Raw genomic sequence first — 21448 nt, 5'->3', positions numbered from 1 at the left:
TTAGTTAACTAGGTTTCAGTTTTTGTCAATGGTTTCTCAAGTGTCTTCAAGTAGTCTTAAGGGCTAATGACTTGCGGTGTGGTGCGGCAAAGAGGTGATTGAGGTAACAGTGATAACGGCAAACAAAGGCGGCAAATTAACTTATCATCTCTTGCTGTTTTTTTTTTTTTTAAAGTAAGAACTTTAAAGTAAATGGTCTGTTTATTGCTAAGTTTGTCTTAAGGTTTACACAAATAAATTTGCAACAAGATTTCTCATTAATAAAAAAAACACAAAAAGAAAAAAATAGTTTAACTTTGTGCAAATTTATTTGCTGCAAACTTATTGCCTAATTAAATACTTAGCTAAAACTAGAAATACGCAAGTAAGTAACCAAAAAAGATCGGTCAGTGACATCGACTTTGCCGAAGCGTTTAATACCCTTGCAAAAGTCTGCTATCGTCTGAAAGAGATTAACATTTTCACACACGGACAAGGCTAATGCGAGCAAGTTGATAAATCGACTTTTACAAGGGTTCACAAAATCGTTAAATATATATATATACTTATAAGAGGGGGCATGGTATAAAGCGCAACAAACAAAATCTATGGACTGGGGAAGGGGGAGGAAAATATCACGAATCCGTATCATCTATATTCTATATATTCTCTGGCATTTACTCAATGCCGAACGTGTTGGTCTCCTCAACGGCCAAGAGCAGCTTCTCGTAGAGCAATTCGGGTGTAGGATAAGGCGGCAAATCGAGACGATTGAAACAGGTATGAGCCCGGGGCAGGGCATTCGGTTTGCCCCACTTCTCAATGCAGAAACGTCGTGGTCCGGTCGAGCCACGCAAGGCCGAGAATCCCTCATACGGTATGCTCGAAGTTCCTGTGACAAATTGCAGCAAACGCAAACGTTGCTCGTTGCTGAAGCGTTCGATGACCTGCCAGAACCAGACAATCACCTGATGATTATCATGATAACCGGAACGGTATTCGGTATTGAGACGCCAGTCATTCGTATCGATTTCCGCTGTACCCGCAATCACCAGCTCAAGTTCTCGGGCATCGAAGACAGAGACGAGCCGAGAGTCAACCACCTCGTAGAAGCCACGTACGAGAGATTCCGTTTGCTCCTGCACACCACGCTCCAGACGCCATTTGATCATACGCTCTAAGTACTCCTTCTTATTTTTCTCATTGACAATCATATTTTTGCCACCAGGTTTAAGTTCACGCTCCACGACTCGACCCAACAGCTCTTCCGTAACACAAAAGGTTAGACCCAAATCGATGCCAGTTCCAATATCATTGTCACGAATCCATTGCAGCGACTGATGAAACTCATTGTCCAGAGATTCAAGGTCACTAAGAGCCACCGGCAAACGCAGCAGAGCCTTGTAAAAGGGACGGGTGAAGAAGGCATCGAGTAGATATTGATGGACCAAGGCCAGGCCCAGGACACGTCCACTAAAGCGGAACCAGTCGTGGCAGTTGTCGACAAAAGCGGACAATGGCGACACTTGCACCGTGTACGTATCGTTGGCAGAATACTCGAAAAGTCCATAGTACGGATTGAATAGCTCGCGGGAGAGCAGAAAAAAGAATTCACGCGATGGTCCACCATAATCTAGGCCCTCCTCCGTATCCCAGAGCACTGCCAGGCGGCCACGTTGCAGATCCTTCTTATTGGCCGACATGATGCGCCGAAAGGCATCCTCTAGCAAATGACTGCGTCGTATATGCAATCTGTAAAGGATCGAATAGACAAAATTAATCCAATATCCGTTCATCATGCGGACTTTTCTCACTCACTTTAGCTTATGCGGCCCTTGGCCATAGCCCTTGGACTCCAACTTGCGATAGAAACTACGCAGCTTGGCCTCAAAATCACGTCGAAATGGTGGCGGTGCCCGCTGTGGCATTCTGGAGCTAAGCACTGGTGATCCCTGCGGACTGCGCTCTTCAATAGGAACATAGCTCATAATCTCCTGCTCAAACAGGCTGCAATGGAAAACGAATGGAATGGATTATTGTTTAGATAACATCATCATCCTAATATTAATGTCTGCCCCATAAATCTTGCCACCCAGACAAAGATAACTCCATTCATTGTCTGACCATGATCCAACAACAGCAAAACAAACAGAGAAAGAGCGTGAAAAAAGAGAGAGGCTTGCAATTGACTTTCAGTTTCTATGTCTAAGCTGATAATTGATGAACTATGTACACAACTGCAGGTGACGTCGTTTGAACTGATCCATTAATGTGACATTCATATTACGAGCTGCAACTGCACCATAAAGTTGTGGCTAGTATTTTTATAGTACAAGATTTCAACTAAAAGCAGAGTTGTCCAAGTAACCAAGTGGTTAAACAAGGAAGAAAATGCATACACACAATGGACGCCACATTTATAGGGACAACTAATGGCAGTTTCATTTTCGATTACTTTCCTTTTAAAGCTATTTAATTTGAAATTTTAAGTGTTTAATAACCAATTCTGATTGAATGACTTAAAAACACATACATATATCCAAAATGAACTGATCAAAAGTATTCCAAAACCCTCGATAGTCTCTGGACAAGCTAAATCTAATCCAGAATCTCACACAATTCCATAAACTAGAGCTGAACCTTGTTCTTTCTATGGCTTCTTAAAAAACACGAAGAATATTCAAAAACTTTCTCTTAAGATCAGTTCACCCCTTGACGCCTACGCCCATGATGAGGCAGAACGTAAGCCATCTCTCATCTATGTATGTATATACAAGCATACATAGTAAATCAGCAATAATGGTAATTAATTCAGTTTTCAATATACTATATAAAATGCGCAAATATTGCAAAGTTCACGAATGCCAAATTATTTGCCTCATCTCAAAAGTATGTCAACAGAAAAGATAATAAGTATATACATACATATATAATTAGAATGGGCTAAAAAAAATACATACATACACTTTAGTGCAGATTTGTTATATGGAATTACAATAGAATAAACAAATCGAAGAGATGATCCAAATTAGCTGCGGGACTAGAACTGAATCTAAATGAGCCAAAGATCGAAAGCTTTTTCAATAATTAGGTGGGCTAGAATTTCTGTTCTGTTTTTTTTAATTTCGAGGATCGTTGATTAAAAGGTTTTTCTTCTTCGATTGTTCTTTATTTCCAAAGATCTCCTTGCAACTGCCTTTTCATGGTTGAGTAATTTTGGCAACCGGAAGAATTTTTCAAATCGAATTCCGTTTGCATTCGGATTATTTTGTGGTCAGAACAAATCGATTGAACGATTGGCGATTTTTCCAATGTTTTGGTCAAAATAAACAAAAAAAATCATAATTTAATTTCATTCGGTTTTGTTTTTGTTTTTTTTTTTCTGGTTTATATTCCGTTTTTGACCTTCAACTTGAAATGGAAAATTGGCCAATTAATAACGCAAATTATGGTGGTCGATTCCCGGGCTAGTAAAGGGTGCTAATGTGCAAGAGGAGGGAGGGGCGGGCGGGTAGGTGAAGGGAGTTGGGCGTGGCAATTGAGTTAGCCAGGTGGCGGGCCAATAGTGACAACAGTTTTGGCTGCAATTAACGCCTCAATTTTTGTTTTTTGCTGTTACGGAAATGACTAATTTTCAAATTGATATTATATTTTGGCTTTTTGCGTGTGCGTTGGTTGTGGCAAGTGGCAAATTTGAAAAGTGGAATTTATCGAAATGGAAACTGTGATCAATTAACAGGAACCGTGTCGAATTGCTTTCAAATTGAATGAATAATACAAATTATAAGCAACGCACAATATCAACAAGGGAAATAAGGAGGGCGGAGAGGATGGAGAGGGTTGGCTGATGTCAGTAGAACAGGAAGTTGCAATTAACACACATGGGATCGCATGGATCCAATGGATCTCTGGATGATGATGATGATGATGATGATATCAACCGCTTTGAACAAACAAAGACCAATGCTTCGAGTGCTTGTCAATTGTCTGGTGCAATGTGCGATAGGCTACTCCTTTTTGCATAAGAATACAAGGAAATCAAGTATACATACATATATATACGATTAGGCCAAGGGGTCTTTGACTTTTATATAGATATGTATCTATGATAACAAAGTGCAATATTATAAATGTTCCACATCTACGATCAATTGCTACACTAAAAGAATTGATTAATCGATATTCTTGTCTATAACAAGCTTTCAAATTTCAGCTGTGACCTTTGTTTACCTTTTCTATTAAATTTTAAAAGATTTTAGAATATTCTTCTTTTTATTTCAATTTTTAACCACAGAATTCGATGTTTTCAAGACTCAAGACTGAATGTTAACCGACTTAAGGTTTATACACTGCCATGGACAATATTTTCTTTACGAATTGACAACAAACTAACATTAACAAATATATTTTTTAGCCATCAGTAGATTATAAAGTGGCAGACCTAAAGGCACAACGGAATCAAAATTTGCGTATTTCAAAGGAATTTGTCTTCTGAAACTAATGGTTGAAGGAATACTATATATATATGTATATATATAGTTGAATATAGTTGAAACGGCGGCTTTGAAGATTGTACGCTGACTCACTTGAACTTACTTCTCCCACATATTGTAGGTATAGACGAACTTGGAAAATAGGCCCATCTGCTGGGTGATTTATTATTATTATTATTATTATCGTATATTTATTATTGTTTAATATTAGTTTGATTAGTTTCTCCTTTTTATTTTTGTTTGTTGTTTTTTTGCCTTTTGGCTTTTAAAATTATAATGGATTTTCAATTAGCGCAACAGTAAAGATTTTGAAAGTATTTATTTTTGTTTTTTGAACCGATTTCTGGTCTGAGCACAAGTTGAAATGCGTGCTGACTGAAATAATGTTCAATCGACTAGGTTTGGTATAGATAGATATTCATATATCAGTATCAGTATCAGTATACATATAGAAGAAATGCGCACTCCTTTACCCAAGCCAACCCAACCCAACCCCTCTCTCGTGTTAGCGAGGCTAACCCAATAACAATGCAGTTAACATGGCAAACAAAAGCGTCACAATAAGCAGCAGCAACAGCAACAGCATTGATAAAATGCAGATAAGAATTCAAAGTGATAAAAGAACACACACACAACAGTTTTATCAGTTCTAGTGGTCTTTAAAGGGTTAATCAAAAACCGAAATTACATGTGACGCAACAAAACAAAACAAAACTTGGCCCTAATCCGAATCTACAGCAGTTGCAACATTCGATTGACTAACAATATCAATTGTTTCTTTTGCCGATAAGAGCACTTGATCTACATTCAGAACTACATGTCCTTGATCGTTAGAGATTCTTATATGTATACCCCCCATTTGAAAATATATATTTCAATGCTGGATATAAGAATTTCAACAATTTGATGTCTTGGCATTCCTGTAATTGTAAACCCATGAGTAATTCCCTGTTTCATTCATTCATGTTCTGGGTGGCAAATGGATGTAGACTGTGGGAACATACATAGCTCAAGAGAACTATGCTAGAATGAATTTGAGAGATCAGAGTTGTTTGCATTCTGCATACGATAATGCAATGTAGACGATAGGAAGAATACGTATATAGTAAACAAATGCATCAAAACAAATTCGGATGCATTCAAGAGACACAGGATGTGAAAGAGTTTCATTTTGCCTAAGTAGGCAGTATCTGAGAATTGCATGTTTTTGCCCTTTGAAGAACTGTGGGAACGACTGAAATGAATTATTTACTATAACTATTCATTCTCTATTTCTCTTTATGCTCACAAACAGCTAAAGCTGTTGACATGGCAAAATTTGTAATTTCAAACTTTTTCCAACTAACAACATTCGTAAAGTTCATAGACTTTGATAGGGGTAAAAATATTTCCAAAATTGATTATTTTCTACTTTTTTAAACTATCTAAAGTTGTCAGCAGTAAGTATATCCTGGGATACGAAAGGGGATAAAACCTTTAAGTTTATGTGGTTTTAATGCAAGATCGACTTCTTTCTGGAAAGTGTTTTCTTAGACTTTTTTTTTCAGATTAATTCATCTGTTTTTCAGACTATTGCTTGGCCAATTTCTAATAGTTTCATCTTAGATTAGTTGAATCGCAATTTACATCACGAAAACTGCATTTTGCAGAGCATTTAAATGAGATCAGATATGTATTTTAGATTGTCTTACTAATACTATACTAGGAAAATACTATTAAGACCAAATCAAGTACTTGAGTTTATTTCTAATTTATTCTTGCTTTTTCTAAAAGAAGATATATCGTACAAACTATTTACATATATTATTTGTGGTTTGAAAATAAACGAGAAACAATAATAATATTAAAAAAGTTAGTTTGAGTTAAATATTTCATTAGCAAATACTTTTGTTTTGATTTAATAAATTGCATGATATTCAGTTAAGAAATAAAGTTGGTATATTTGTATTTAATATCAATAAAAAGTTTTAGTTCAAGTCATATTTTCCATATTGTCCTTGGTCAATAAATAAGATATGGTGTATTATATAGTTTCTCCTTTTTATTGATAAATCTGATTAAATCTCTTTAATCATTTAACTTACACGGCCCAAACGATGTAGGCAGCCTTGGATAGAAATCCCATTTTGCTGTGCGCCCAAATATTTCAATATTAAATAGTTGAACATAACGTTTTGGATCTCCCGATTTGAAGGAGATTATCGTATACGATATGTGAAAGCACTTGCACAAGAAAAACACGAAAAAAATAAACACAAGACACACAGAACAGAAAATCAGAATATATAAAAAAAGAAAAACATGATGAGTGTTACTCAATTTTCCGGGCACTGTGACTGTTTTGTTTGTTCTTTTTCTTTGGCTACGCAAAATAACCAAATAATCGATTGAATGGGAAAAACTTGAGCTTGGAAGAGCAGCAAACACACAGATACACACACACAAGATAATCAGAGGAGGAGATCACTGAGAAACCGGCATAATCACTGGACATGAAATGAAGGTGGAGGATGAGGAAACACCAGCACCACCACCGCGACAGCAACAGAGCCGCCAACTAATACCGATCAACTTAACTAACGAGGAGAACCGAGAATCGAGAACCGAGCTGCAAAGCTCCGAGCAAATAAGCAACTACAACACGCTCGATGATTTCGGGGTGTTTCGAATTCGAATGCCAAACGCAGAATGGTGGCGTTTGTCTAACGTCTAACTGATAAATACAACAAATTGAAACGAAATTGAAATTAAGGCGGCAAAGAAAATTATTTAATTATTATTTTATTTTGTTGCTGTTGCCGTTGCTGTTGTTGTTGTTTTCGTATGCAACAAGTCAAGCAAAATCAACGATCGTATGGCCAAGTGCAAGCCGAAAGCTTTGCCGAGCTCCACAGAACCACCAAAGAGGAAAAAGACACCGGAAGCAAATATGTACTGAACAACACCAAAACATTGTATACCCTATCCTGACAAGAAAATACATTTCATTTTCATTCTATTTTCGCCCCCTCCCTCGAGGGGGATCAGTTGAATAGTAAATCATTTTTTGACAGAGTTCAACATTTAATGCTTAAATCTTTTTACATATTTTTGACATATATGTATGTACATAAATAATAAATCAATCTGCTCACGGTATGACTATAAACTTAATTTTTTAAGTTTTTACTTTAAGCACTTGTAAGACTGACTATAAAATACAACAAATAATTTGGCATATTAACATTGTTGCATTCCGCGCCCTATATTATCAACTACACAAAGTTCAAGGAAAAGTCATTGCCTCCCACATTCACCTCAACTGACTCCCTATTACAATTACATCTATATCTTATATATGTAAGTGCCTCCACCCACAAGCCAATCTATACAAATCAGATGACAAACTGTTAATACCCCATCGAAAGGAGCATAACAATAATAACACCAAAAGAACCAAACATACATAGTGCATGCATGCACTGTGGCTCAATGAAATTATCGTAATGATTAAATGGATGGCATGAAATTTAGATAAGGAATATGTATGCATAGGTGTTCATAAGAGATTCATCTTTGTTAGAGATGGAAAGGAAAACTATATGAAACGATCTAGAAAACACTTGAGCTCAAAGGACAGTAAAAAGTATACTGACATCCCAATATGAATCTTATAATTATTTAACAGTAGTTAGTTGAAATTAAAACAAAATGGAAATCTCTAGTCATGACGACAAAGTGAATATGAAGCCCCAAAAGCAGGGCTGGATTTGGCAAAACTGTCGCGGAATTTGTTCAAAATTCTGGAGAGAGGGAATACGGAGATTGGAAGGGAGGAAAATCATTCTTGGAAATCGAAATTTGTTTAGATTGATAGGTAATAAGGTTTGTTTCCTCCCCGGAGGATTCGCCACGCGTCATCCTTTTAAGATTTGCTGTCCCAATTATAAACTCTAGGCCATAAGTAATGTCTCAAAAAAAAAGTTGAAGGATGTTAAAGAATGTCATGTATCATACATATCAAAATTGTATGCATAAGTAGAAGAAAATTTTAAATTTTGAGCCACTGTAAGTATTAAAACTACTGTCAGCTGTTGCTTGAATGACTTCTCGGCTTTCGTTTGTCGTTTCTTCTATTGACTGGAGTCGGGGGTATCGACTGACTGAGTGACTGACTGAAAGACTGACTCACTGTAAGTGCACTTTTGATTACGATTAACAACAACAACAACAACAACGACGACGACAATGAGCTGACTGAGTGACGACGACTGTGTGGCTTTGGTCATGGTTATAATTGTGTGCTCATCACCCCAACACAGACTGACTGGCCCTCCCCCCCAATTACTCCGCCCCCCTCTCTCACTCTCTATCTCTGGCTAACCCAAAAAACTTCACCCTACCCCCACAAAACAATCGAAAACTCCAGTCGATGGGCCACGCCTGGCATTTAGCACACGCCTCCCAATGGCAAAACGGAAGCCAAACAAAAAACAAACAGAACCCTGTCACTGTATTCAAAAATAGAAAAACGACAATACGACAAAATCAAAATGAAAACGAAAACAGAAACAAAACGAAAAAACTGCAGCACAATTCACAAAACACAACAGCAAAGAAATCCCTTTTTGTCCCCAACCCAAACAAAAAAAAAAAAAAAAAAACCAATGAACTGGAAACCAAACTCGACGACAAGAAGAAAGAATTCGCCTGCTATAGGTCAAATGAAATAAAAATAAATAAACTTCGATGAAGTTCAATGAGGATCGCACTGATGACGACACACACACACAGACCCCTAGACAGGAGCGAAATTGAGACTTATGAGGGAAAGCCACAACTACATTCCTTTTAAAGATAGCAAGATAATTTGCCATGACAAAATTTCGATCTAGATTCGTTTTATCATAATCCAGCCCTGTCTACTGTGCAGGGGCACCCCCTATATCAGGGTATATACCCATCCACATCCCATTCCATTTGTATAGTTCGTGTTCCAAACCCAATCCCTGACTTAGGCGGAGACCTAAAGCTTGCCAATAAATTATGCTTCAGTTGTTTGAAACTTCAAAATTGGGTTAAATTGTTGTTTTTTTCGGTGCTTCTCGTTCTCGTCTTTATGGGGGATTATTATTAGGTTGGTTGGCTTTTTGACCAGCTGTTTCTTTTTTAAGGCGTGTTCTAATCATAATGAAGCAATAAATAAATTGTCCACCAATAATAACATTTTTTAGAAAACTAAGAATGAAATTTAACTACATTTTGTGTGCGTGTGTGTGTGTGTGTGTGTGTTTGTAAAATGTATTCATCATCTAATGTGATTAGTTTTACGTTCTTGACTTGTTTTAGTATGCGGCTTATTGCCATTGCACATCGAAATGAAACAAATGTAAAGAATATTGACCATAAAGAAGTTGATATACCCTTACTAGAGACATTAAGTACTGCAAGCAGTTGGAAAGTGTTTATTCACATTTCATTCCAATTTAGTTAAATATATGTAGATATCAATACATATATTCAAAGGGTATATAAAGTCCTAAAAGATATAGCATCTGTTACAGCAGCTTGCTTGCTTCCTGATCAAGTTAATATATACATATTCGTGTTGAAAGAGTATTCAAAAATGTGCTCATTAAACGGCATATAGCAAATGTAGTAAATGCCATGAGTAATTTAGCTCGATGCGTCGATTGTGATGCAATAATTAGAAATATTCTAAGAAGAGACTAAGAAAGAAAGGAAAGGAACAGCCGGAGTCATGCTAGAGAAAGTGTTTTCAACTTATCAGTAATCACAGTATAGTTAATATGTGTATTTAGGTGTGTACCTTCTCGGAATCCATAAATATATAGATGTGTATTATTAACTAACTCTGTCTATTATGCAATAGTAATGACATATGCTTCGGTTTGGGAATATATTACGAAAAGCTATAAAATATTAAATACTTGTGCCTGAATATATTCTGTGCGGTGTGTGAATGAGTATGACTGCATTTTTAGCATAATGTCAGTGGCGTCTATAGAAAAGGGGGAGGGCACATCCAGCGGAGAGCTCTCCAAGAAATTATTTTATCTTTGACCACTGAAATGTTTACCATCAATCAATGTTCATCTGTATCTGTTTTAGACCAAAGTTGTGATTTAGCAAAAGTTGATACATTGCCATTGCAACAAGGATGTGTTGGCCCATCAAGGAGGGGAAACCGATGAAATAAAACCCATTTTAGAGTTACTAATTTGACGATTTTGTACTCGATGAATTTACAACTCCCACGGCAAGTTGGCCAAATCGAACGAGTTGGTGGTAAATGCAATGAAGCGTAATAACAATTTTGTTGGTCTAATTGAAATGCAATTAAATGGTTTAATCTCTGAAAATGTTGTGTTTGTGTTTGCCGCAGAGATTAGCCGCGAGATTAAGGTCAAAAATGAGGTAAAATGAGTCTGAATCTAGTCTAGTTAGTTCCTCAATATTTGTGGTTGATCAGCTGAAGAAATATGCTCAATTAGATAATCAATATAAATTAATATATAGTCTGGTGAGTAATGCATATTAAGAACGACTATATATATTGTCTACATATATATAACCTTGTTTTGGGTTACTTGCTGGCTCAATTCTGTTTGGAGGTGTTTTTGGAAAATATGTACATATGTGAAAAACAAAAGTGAGTAAATAACCTTCAGCAAACAATTTTCAAAAGCAATTAAACAAGAAAAAAAAAAGAACAACACACATGGGAGGCACTGAAGCAGGACGAACAAAATGCATTTAAGACCCCTGTAAAAGACATTGACATGGCGGCCAATGGCCAATGCTGTTGCTGGGCAATTCCCCCCATTTGGGTCATCATTATGCATATACACACACATTTCTGTTATGTACTCACCTGAGCAATATGGTCAATTGTAGGTCATGACCCAGACGCTCTAAAGCTGGGACTCCTTCTACTCTTAATATATTGATTTTTTCTCTCAACGAACGGGACACCGTATGCTGACCCTGACGTTCGCGTAATATCTCCAAAATGTTTGGTTGCCGCAAGAATGCAATAACCTAGAAGGAAAAGGAATATAGATTTTCAAGATGTTAGGAATAAAATTATTTAAAAATTTCATAAAAGTTTGATATTTTTTTCAGTTTTGTTTAAATATCCTCAACCAAAAGAAGAAATTGCTCACATCTACCCACCAGCATTTCCTCGGACTGGTCAACCAAAGTTACATTGTTCTTTCTGCGAATTCTAACCAATTTTTAAAAAGATTTAACGATTATTGCCTTTTTCCCCTATTGAATAACCCTTTCAATCAAAGGCGTTGTAACTAGTTCTCATGTTTTCCTATCCTTGTGGAGAAGGGGGGGCACATCCAGCCGATGTTTGTAAAACAGAGACAAAGAGAAGATATATTTGAATCGATATAGCCATGTTAAGAACATGATTCGCTCCTTCTTTATTATTTCCATTAGAAATTGGGAAGAGACGCTAGTTTATGGTTTGAGTAGGTCTCCACTGAGCCAGCCCCTGTGCTTTCTATATACCTATATCCGCAGTTCATATGACAACCCGTGAGTATTAACTTCGTTCTTAAGCTTTTTGCTACCAAATCGAGATCAAGTTTGACAAGTTGACGGATCGGATCAGCTATATCGGACTATTTATCAGGGGTTCCATCTTTTTAATAGGATCTTTTAATCTCTCACACTTGGAACATCTATTTGAAGAGTTCTCGTTCTTAATCCCTTTGAGATGTAGATTAACTAAAAATGGATTACTTTGCTTACCTTTTCATTGTAGGCCACTGGAACATCTTCATACGCCGAGGCTGTGACGCCGGCTCCCGATGCTGCCCCGGCCGCTCCAGCGCTACTTAAACTCAAGGCACAGGCAATGGCTGCCGCTGTAGTGCAGTTATGGGCATGTCCACTACTATTACGACTGCTGGAGGGTCTTGGCGGAGGCAGCGGCGGCACACCCGATACCGAGCCCAATGCGGTTGACGATGCAATTGATCCGGATGCAGAAGCGGATGATGACGAGGGTTGGGTGGAATTAATATGACCACTGGTGGCACTCAAACAATTTCCATCAACCAGATCCGGAGCGAAATACTGTTGCTGACGATGACGCACAACACGAGGACACTCAACGGGCAGGCGAGGATCCATAAATGAGGTCTTTCGATGCTGATGGTCGATGAAAAATTGTTTACCCGACTGATCCATTTTGGTCTCCCAGCAGGACGGTAAGTCGCGTCCCAGTTGGGCAAACGTATTGACTAGAGCGACCAGATCTTTGTTATATTGATAGCGTTGAAAGCATTGCGGATCGCGTCGAATTCGCATAACCATATGCTTCAGTGCAGCATTCCGATTGTAAATGGATAAGGCCGCCTCATTGGTATGAAGCAGGGAATAGAAATCGGATCGGCAAAGCATCAATATGGCCGGATGCGGAACAGTAGACGAGCCACCAGTGGACGATGGAGGTGCTGATGATGCACCAGCTGCAGCACCAGCAGCAGCACCAGCAACTGTGGGCGGAGCACTTCCTGGCACAGGGGAATTCGTTTGGCGAGAGGGCGGCAAACTATAGAGCTGCGATTGACGATTCTCATTGGTTATGGTACGTCGAATACTCTGATAGCGTCTATCCAATTGCTGGCGGTGGTGTTGCTCTCGTCCAGCGGGACCCGAGCTGGGCACTGCGCCCGGCCGCTGCCAGGAGGTGGTGCGAGTGGTATGATCAATGTAAAAGATGCGTCCATGGCTATCCATGCGTGCCTCCCAGGCCGGTGGCAGTGGTGCCGCATCTGCTGTGGTGCCACCTAAGCTAGCTCCTCCACTGCCGCCCTCCATCAAACCGGCGCCGACTGCAGCAGCAGCAGCCGCTGCCGCAGCGGCGCTACGTTCCGGAATGGAGGGCAATCGCGTGCTGCTGATGTGTACCACATCCTCGCTAGTGTTGCTGGCTGCTGCAGCTGGCAAACCTGTGCCCGTTGAATGGAGATAAATGTAATCCAATTGACTAGATGATGCGGCATCGGCTTGATTGGAATTGGCGGTCACCGCCTGAAGTCGTGCATGACGACGGGCATGATGTGTGGGTGTTGGCGGGCAGATTAATGATGCACCGGCTCCTCCGATTGCGGCAACTCCAGCACCTGCTCCTCCGCCCACTCGCTTCAGTAATCTCTGTTGCGGTCTTTGAGCTAAAAATGTGGGCGTGCCAGGTGGTGGCGGCGGTGGTGTCGGTGTGGACAGGTGCAAACCATCAGCCCCTGCAACTGCCCCGGCCATTGCTGCGCCAGCCACACCAACACCTCGTCCTCGGGTTGGGGAATGCTGCTCGGGACTTAGGCTCAGGTCTAGAGGTGAAGTGCTGCGTGTGGAACAGCCCGAAGGTGGGCTTCGTTGGCGTTTGGGCGAGAGCAAGAGACGTGGCAACTCTTCATTGGCCGTGGAGACAACTGCTGCAGCTGCAGGTGGCGTCTTCTTGCCATTGGACAGAGCCCGGGTCAGTGGACGATGCTGGCGCAGATAAGGAAACTGATGATTAGTCGAAATGGCGTTGGATGAAGAAGCGGCAGACGAACTGCATCCTGCACCTGCTGAACCAGCTGCCAATGGAAATGTGGGAAACTCATAACTTTGATGGGCTGGAACCTTTTGTGTGCTTATTGTATTTATATAGCTATCAGGGCCGATTTTCTTTTTAATCAGCGGCTTGAAACGCACCGGTGGAGTGGTCAATGGGGAGCTGGAAATGGAATTGCTATTACTGCCACCGCTCGCCTCACTTGCCTCCTGAGCTAGACGCTCGTCCGTATCAAGTATATCGAATTTAAAGACATCGCCCTGTAGTTTCAATTCCCGGCCCACGGCCCTTGGAGGCCATGAGCGTTCCAATGGACGATGCTGAGGTAGCGACGGTTGATGCAAATGATGATGCTGATGAGGATGATGCTGATGATGATGATGCGATGATGGTTGCGGCGGAAATGGATGCTGATTGGATGAGGGATGCTTCTGCCGCTGCCGTTGAACATTGGCACTGGCCTGAATTGCAGCCGCTGCCCCCAGCAAACTCTCCACGGCGGCCGTCTCTGCGTCATGCTCGTCATCCATTTCCAATTCCAAATCCTGACACACTCCTCGCTGCGCATCATCATCCTCCTCTTCCTCCTCCTCTTGCACTTCAGCCACACTGAGAGTGTCCACCATTTCAGCAGGCACCGTTTCAAAGCATTCACGTGCCACCCATAAATTAAAGCCATCTCCATTTGTATTCGAAATGTTTCCCGCCTTTATTTTCTTCTTGGCCCCACTCAGTGGCGTCGAGCCACCACTTTGCGGCGATAGTGTCCAGGATTTTCGACGTGCTCCTCCTCCCACGCTGCTACTGCCATTGCTTCGATCACTGCCAATGCTTCCATTATACGAATTTGTTGGCGAGAGAGTTGTTGTTGCCGTTGTTCCTGGAGTCTCACAAGATTTGGTTGAAAGTAGGGTCTGGTGATGGGGTAATCTGGTTTCTGATTCCGAACCAGGCGGAGCTGGCAATGAAGATGTTATTGGTTCGTTGTTTGTCAAGTCTTTTGGAGCTGCTGGGAAGAAAAGTAAAAACAAAAAACATGAAAAGAGTCTTAAAACATATAAAACAATAATTTGAAGTATATCACAACAGCCCTAACACATGTGGAATTTCTATACACATGTATGTGGGTGGAGGTATGAAATTAAATCTATGTACATATATACATATGTGTATAGCCAATTTTTTAATAATTACATTTATCACGTTTGGTATCCGTTATCCGTTCAATATCGGCATTATCCACCAAGGCACAGGCGCCCAGCTCTTCAGTTACTTCATGAACTTCTGTTTCTGTTTCTGCTGCTTTTGTTACTGCTGCATTTCCATCCAAATCCGCATCCACATAGGCATCAGCATCAGCATCCGCATCAGCATCACTTATGCTAACACGTATATCATTGGAATTGGATAATGTTAGAGCACTTTGAAATGCCTGATCAAGTTCATGTTCATGTTCGTCGCTTTCATTGCCATTTCGTGCCTCATAGTAAGCATCTTTAGTATCATCTTCCTCCTCCTCCTCCGCTTCGTCATCGTCGTCTTCTTCTTCTTCTTCCTCCTCCCCTTCCTCACCATCATCTGGCCTAGATGTGATTTGATTCATATCTGTGGAATTTCTATCCATTAGACATCCCGTTGTCACAATGGATGTTAAGGCAACTGGCGATGGCGTTTCCATCTTGGAGATGGAAACGGAGATGCCTTCTGCTCCTTTTCCTCCTCCTCCTCCACCACCACTACAATCAACCCCTGGGAGACCTTTCCCTGCCCTTGTTCTGCTGCTGCTCTAGTTTTGATTTATAGATTTTTTGTTTCGCATTTCGTCGTTGCCGCCTTTCGCATTAATGCCAATTCACATTGTTTTTCCCCTTTCCACAACACACACATTTGGGGGCATTTCACTATGGCTATTTGTTAGTTTTATTTTGTTTACAATCCATTTAAATTTTCACACACATTTAACAATTGCGCAAATTCTCTTAACAATTTCGCTGAACAAGCAGCTGAGAATCATGTTTACGAAATTACTATTTCGCTTCTTCGCCGCCCCCACACTCAAATGCAGCGAATTCAAGTTTCGCACAATCAGGCGAATTCAGGACTCAAACTACCGTTGAGTGAGAGAGAGAGGGAGCAATTGAGAAACTGACAGACCAATTTTAATTTTAATTGCTGGGCACACTGTCAGCCTGTCCAGCTGTTTTTTGACAATATAGTTTTAATTTTATTTTTACCTTTTTTTCATTAGCAAAAAAAAAATATATCTAATGACAGAAGTTTGTTCAACATAGTACAAATGTTCACACAGCCTTTGACAACAACGACGACAACATCAAAAATTGTGCTCTCCAAATTCTATTGGAAAATCAAATTTCACCCGGTCTGGAATTCGATTTTGTGAGCGGATCAAATAGAAACCAACGCGAAGGTTATAACGAACATCTAAATTCGCATTAACCGTTAATTAAAGTAAACAAAAATTTTGATTTTTCAGAATGTGGAAATTCTTGATAAACGACGCTGTGGCCTATATGCGCGGCAATATAAGGGATTTCAGCTTGAATGCCCTGCGACTGCTACCCCAGTTGCCGCAACTAAGTCCCTATGATGTGAGTGGGTGAAGTCGCATAACAACTACATATATGGAAATCTTCCTCATCTACATACATATATCCTGTTTTAGGTGAACTTGGTGCTACGAGAGAATGAGTTTGTCTACAACTTTCCATTGGAGGGCGTAATACGCAGCTATGAGACAAATCAATTGGGTTCGAATACCCCATGCGAGGATTCCCGTACTGAAGCCAGTCTCCTTTATCGCCCCAATGGCTTTATATGTGGCATTTTCGATGGACATGGTGGTGCCGCCTGTGGTCAAGTTGTATCCAAACGATTGCTACGCTATATATCAGCAGCCACCTTGCCGCGCCAAGTACTGCGCGAGCAAATGAAACAGCCGGGCGGTTGCTCTAGTCAATCTTTTCTCAAATGTCACAACGATAATGTGGATTTTGTCAATGAAATAAGGCCCATCTATGAGCATAGTTTTCAGAAATATATTAAAGAATTGATCGAAACGCCACAACGGGATGTGGCCAGTGAGCTGCAAGACGCATTTGTCAAATTGGATGAGGGTCTATCGAAAGAAGCCTTAGCCTCCAGTGATCCACGTACCATGAGCGTTGCTCTGTCGGGTGAGTTAGATAACAGATTCGGAGTCCTTTTACGACATCTGTATTCCTGCATTTTCCCTTCCTGATTCCAGGTGCTGTGGCTTGTTTAGTTCATTTAGAGGGTCTGCAACTTCATGTGGCCAGTACGGGGGATTGCGGTGCTGTTTTGGGTACACTCGATCCAAAGACCAATCAATGGTTACCCAAAAAATTGAATCAGGAGCACAATGTTGATAATATGCAAGAAGTGAATCGCATTTTGTCCGAACATCCCAAAGAGGAACACGATACAGTGATACGAAATGGTCGCCTTCTTAGCCAATTGGCCCCCCCTTCGTGCCTTCGGTGATTTCCGTTATAAATGGTCGCTGGACATTATGAAAAAGCAAGTCTTACCTCTAGTTGGAGAACACGGAATGCCGCCGCATTATTATACCCCACCCTATCTGACCGCCCAGCCAGAGGTGCAGCACCATGAGCTAAATGTGGGTGATAAGTTTCTAGTCATAGCCAGTGATGGTCTCTGGGATTTTCTAAGTCCCAGCGAAGTGGTCAGTCTGGTGGGTGAGCACATCAACTCGAAAAAGATTTTGGAACCGATGCGTATACCTGAGGGCGATATCACATTGCAACAAATCTCTAAGCAATTGGCCGAGAGGAAGTGAGATCAAAGCGTTCAATTTCATTTAAACACATAATATTTATCTCTATCTAATCCTTAGAGCTGGTCTAACTCGCAAGCCTGTGGATCAAAATGCTGCTACGCATCTAATACGCTATGCTCTGGGTGCTACCGATTATGGCATTGAGCATTCCAAGATCTCGTATTATTTGACTCTGCCAAAGGATGTTGTGCGTCTATATCGTGATGATATCACCATTACTGTCATTTACTTCAATTCGGAGCACATTGCCAAATTAAAGGAAGAGTCCACCACCGCCACGCCAAGTAAAGCCGGTGCATAGCAGCCATGGAATGCATGATGCCTTGGTCGACTTATCCTCCATCCTTTCAAGACTTTTTGCATGCATCCTATGTGTATGTGTGTGTGTGCGTGCGTGTGTGTGTATGTACAGATCCATTTTTATATTTTATAAAAATCGATATTTATTTTGCATTATATGAATTGGATCAACATCAGCTAAAACAAAACAAAAACCTCTAGGCAATAAGTGTTTCCGTTTAAGTTTCGTTTGTACATTTTTATCATGCCGAATTGTTAAGCTATATGCTATATCCGTTGCCCAATTATAGAAAAAAAAACAAAATAAATGTTAAACTGGTGGACTTGACGATGCCCCACATTTGGCAGCGGCTAAATTAAATAAATTTGAAAAAAATATATATACTAAAAATAAACAGACCTCAAATAAAATCATTCAATATACTGTAATACTAAATGTAAAAAATTTCAAAAATGTTTCAGAACTTTGAGGTTTAAGTTATGGACCTCATCTTAAACTGTGTATCGGAATAATTTTCTATAATTCTTTTATATTTAATTAAGTACGAGGTAAATTTTGTTTAGTTACATTTTATTTTTCTGTTGGATTCATATTCCGTTCTAGGCTTTTTAGTTTTGTTTAGAGGGGAGGAAAAAATACTAAGGCTAAATCAAGACACAGGTTTAAATTAAATTAAGCCATCTTTAAGGCTTTGGCAGCAGCTTCAGCAGCCGCTTTTTTTGCCTCTCGTTTTGCAGTTTTCTTTGCTTCCTTTGCATCGGCATCGATGTTGCGACGCTTTTTGCGTAGTAACCATTCTTCCTTTTCTTTTGTCTGCTTCTCCCGTATCAATTTACGGAAGAGATTTCGATGACGCGGCTTGACCATGCGAGCCTGCAGACGATGCTCATCCACTTCGGCCTTACGAAGTTGTCGTTTATTAACCTTATGCACCTTGCCCGATTCGACTTTCATTTTTTGTTTCTAAATTTAAGAAAATATTTTGTTAAGCATTTTGTTATGTAAAGTACTCTGTAGAATTCAAACCTCTTGCAGTGAGCGCTTGGTTTTGTCATCCAACTGCTCCTCGTCGTCCTCATCCTCTTCATCATCTTCTTCGTCGTCATCAACAGAATCCTCCTCATCTTCGTTGACGCCATCAGGACCGCCATATTTTTTATATTCTGCTGTCTCCTGTTGGTAGGCACGCTGCAATTGAGCATCTAACAACTGCTGTTCAATCTCCTCCTCCTCTTGATTATCCGCCTGACCATCTGAATCATTGTCATCGTCATCACTTTGCTCTAAATAAAAAAATGAGTTTTAACAATAATTTGAATACCTTGATTATACACACACGTACCATGAGTTTCAATCAGCGAGGGATCGTGCAGAGCCTTTTCTTCCGGTGGTATATACGTTTCTCGTTTGGAGTCCACAAATGGTGATAAATGTGGCGGCAGTTTCTCACCCATAAAATATTTATTTGTAGGCAACAATTGACGCTGATTAATGCAATCGAATACCCATTGGGGCTGGATATAATCCCGCGAAATATATTGTGTTGATAGAGTGGGCCTGTCTACGATTTGATGGGTAATTGTCTCGTCGCTCTCGTCAAAGGTGGCACCAGCAAAGACTGAAGCATCCCACGAGACTTTGCCTCCAAATGAGCGTATAAGGATGATTAAGGGTTCACGGGGTACTTCCCGATTGATAAAGAACTTCAGACCCTTAAAAAGTGTGCGCAAACGAGCCACCTCCTGAGCTTCCTGTTTCATTTTGATGATTCGCTTAGAATCGCCATCCTGTTCAAGTAATTCCATATCAATATCCAAATCCTCCTCATCTTCCATCAATTTGTCGGTGCGCAGAAGTTCAAAATTTAAAGCAGCTATGCGATCAGATACAAAGCTAGACTCATCTTGCAGGGTCTCCGAGTTATCTTGTAGCACACTGCTCGGGAATTGTGGTGGGTAGGCCAAATTAAGGCCATGGAACAATCGGAAATTGACAAAACCCAACATAATAGTATAGAACTCAACGAATATGGACATGACCTTAAAGTCGACATCTTGGCGGGATTGCGGTTTAAATGGATAATAATGTGGAACAATCCAGGTAACTTTCTGACCCTTGATCTCAGCCTGGAAATAGTAGCCCTTGATCGAAATGAAAACCTTTCTTAGTGACTTCGAGGCGATGACATAGTGAAGAAACTCTATGGTCAAGCGACGACATAGAGCCGATTGTTCGCGTGGAATCAAATGTAAAGATGGAAAAGTGCTGAACAAAAATAGCAATGTCAGACAATCATCCAGATCCTTTAGAGCATCAATGAAAGTGGGATAACGCTCCTTAACTATGTGATCCAGTTTAATTTCAGGGAACAATGCAAGGCGTCGCTTTAGATTGCGGAAATCCTTGATGGCCCGATCGCGCCCAGTTTTCTTTGCAAAGATCTGTACGGAATTGGAGGGTTAGCACTAAATGCATCTGTTAATCAGAAGTATATTCCTTAATATCTTACCTTATAGTCACGCAGAGTCCACACAATGGATTCGTGCAGCAAGAAACGTATGTCCTTGGCATGGTAAAGGATCTTGATTTCCGAGGAACCTTTCTGTGCACGACGCCTATGTTTAGGCTCACGAGGATATACTCCCTTTAAGATGCACAGGCGACGGAAATCATTGAGCGACAACTGAAGACGACGCAAGGCAGCACGACGGCTGATATACTGAGTGGCCTCACCTGACTCGTACTGTGGATGATTGATTAAAAAATCTGTGTGGAACTTTTAGTTTTAAATACGTGTCACCCACCTTCTTAGGACGTCTCATTGTGTTGGAAGGTAGCCTGTGTCTAGATCAGAGTCTCCTTCTTGAGGTATATTTTGTTTTGCGTGTTTAAATTTTAAAAACACGCCGCAGATCAAAACACACGTTTTTTCTGCAAGGTTGCCAGAAGCAAAGGAACGCAAAGCGTGGCAGCGCAATCAGATTAATAGTGAGACCATGACTTAAGCCAACAAATATACTAAATAAATACTAGATACTTTTCAATTGAAATATAACCGTTTTGAGCAACAGTTTTTTAAATTATTAAGTGACTTTATTATTAAAAACTCGTAAAATTATTTTGTTGTCATGTTTATATGTTTTCTATTAATTTTATTCAACATTTGTTTACTGATTACTATACCAGGTCGAATGGAATTTGGAAATTATATTTCGTTGATTTTTGAATTTTTCTTCGAGAATCAATTAAATTTATTT

The 21448-nt window shown here is 40.1% G+C and overlaps 3 protein-coding genes across 4 annotated transcripts; 1 reads left to right on the top strand and 2 right to left on the bottom strand.

Annotated features, from left to right (window-relative positions):
• Window positions 1–286: 286 nt before the first annotated feature.
• On the bottom strand, window positions 287–16077 carry Hecw (Hecw ubiquitin protein ligase). Of its 2 annotated transcripts, none has more exons than XM_068303461.1 (5): window positions 15247–16077; window positions 12240–15061; window positions 11347–11513; window positions 1798–1986; window positions 287–1731 (listed from the first exon to the last, which is right to left on the bottom strand). In XM_068303461.1, exons 1-5 carry the CDS (start codon window positions 15728–15730, stop codon window positions 657–659), a joined length of 4737 nt encoding a protein of 1578 aa, XP_068159562.1. In that variant the 5' UTR covers window positions 15731–16077; the 3' UTR covers window positions 287–656. The 2 variants fall into 2 exon arrangements, with proteins under 2 accessions (XP_068159562.1, XP_068159563.1); XM_068303462.1 differs by having other exon boundaries at window positions 12240–15058.
• A 156-nt stretch (window positions 16078–16233) lies between these two features.
• Pdp (pyruvate dehydrogenase [acetyl-transferring]-phosphatase 1-like protein, mitochondrial) lies at window positions 16234–18626 on the top strand. Its single transcript, XM_068302586.1, is given in 6 exon segments — window positions 16234–16480; window positions 16547–16661; window positions 16736–17246; window positions 17318–17553; window positions 17555–17886; window positions 17948–18626. Coding segments are annotated over 5 exon segments (1437 nt in total). The 5' UTR covers window positions 16234–16480; window position 16547; the 3' UTR covers window positions 18192–18626.
• Window positions 18627–18744: 118 nt separating this feature from the next.
• Window positions 18745–21153, bottom strand: LOC137586513 (pescadillo homolog). The gene is made up of 5 exons (XM_068302585.1): window positions 20996–21153; window positions 20701–20934; window positions 19534–20632; window positions 19218–19474; window positions 18745–19154 (listed from the first exon to the last, which is right to left on the bottom strand). Exons 1-5 carry the CDS (start codon window positions 21011–21013, stop codon window positions 18864–18866), a joined length of 1899 nt encoding a protein of 632 aa, XP_068158686.1. The 5' UTR covers window positions 21014–21153; the 3' UTR covers window positions 18745–18863.
• Between the last annotated feature and the right edge of the window lie 295 nt (window positions 21154–21448).

The sequence above is a fragment of the Drosophila tropicalis genome, unplaced genomic scaffold, assembly GCF_018151085.1.
Source record: "Drosophila tropicalis isolate 14030-0801.00 unplaced genomic scaffold, ASM1815108v1 contig_158, whole genome shotgun sequence".
Classification (NCBI taxonomy): domain Eukaryota; kingdom Metazoa; phylum Arthropoda; class Insecta; order Diptera; family Drosophilidae; genus Drosophila; species Drosophila tropicalis.
This window is presented reverse-complemented; position numbering and strand designations above follow the sequence as displayed.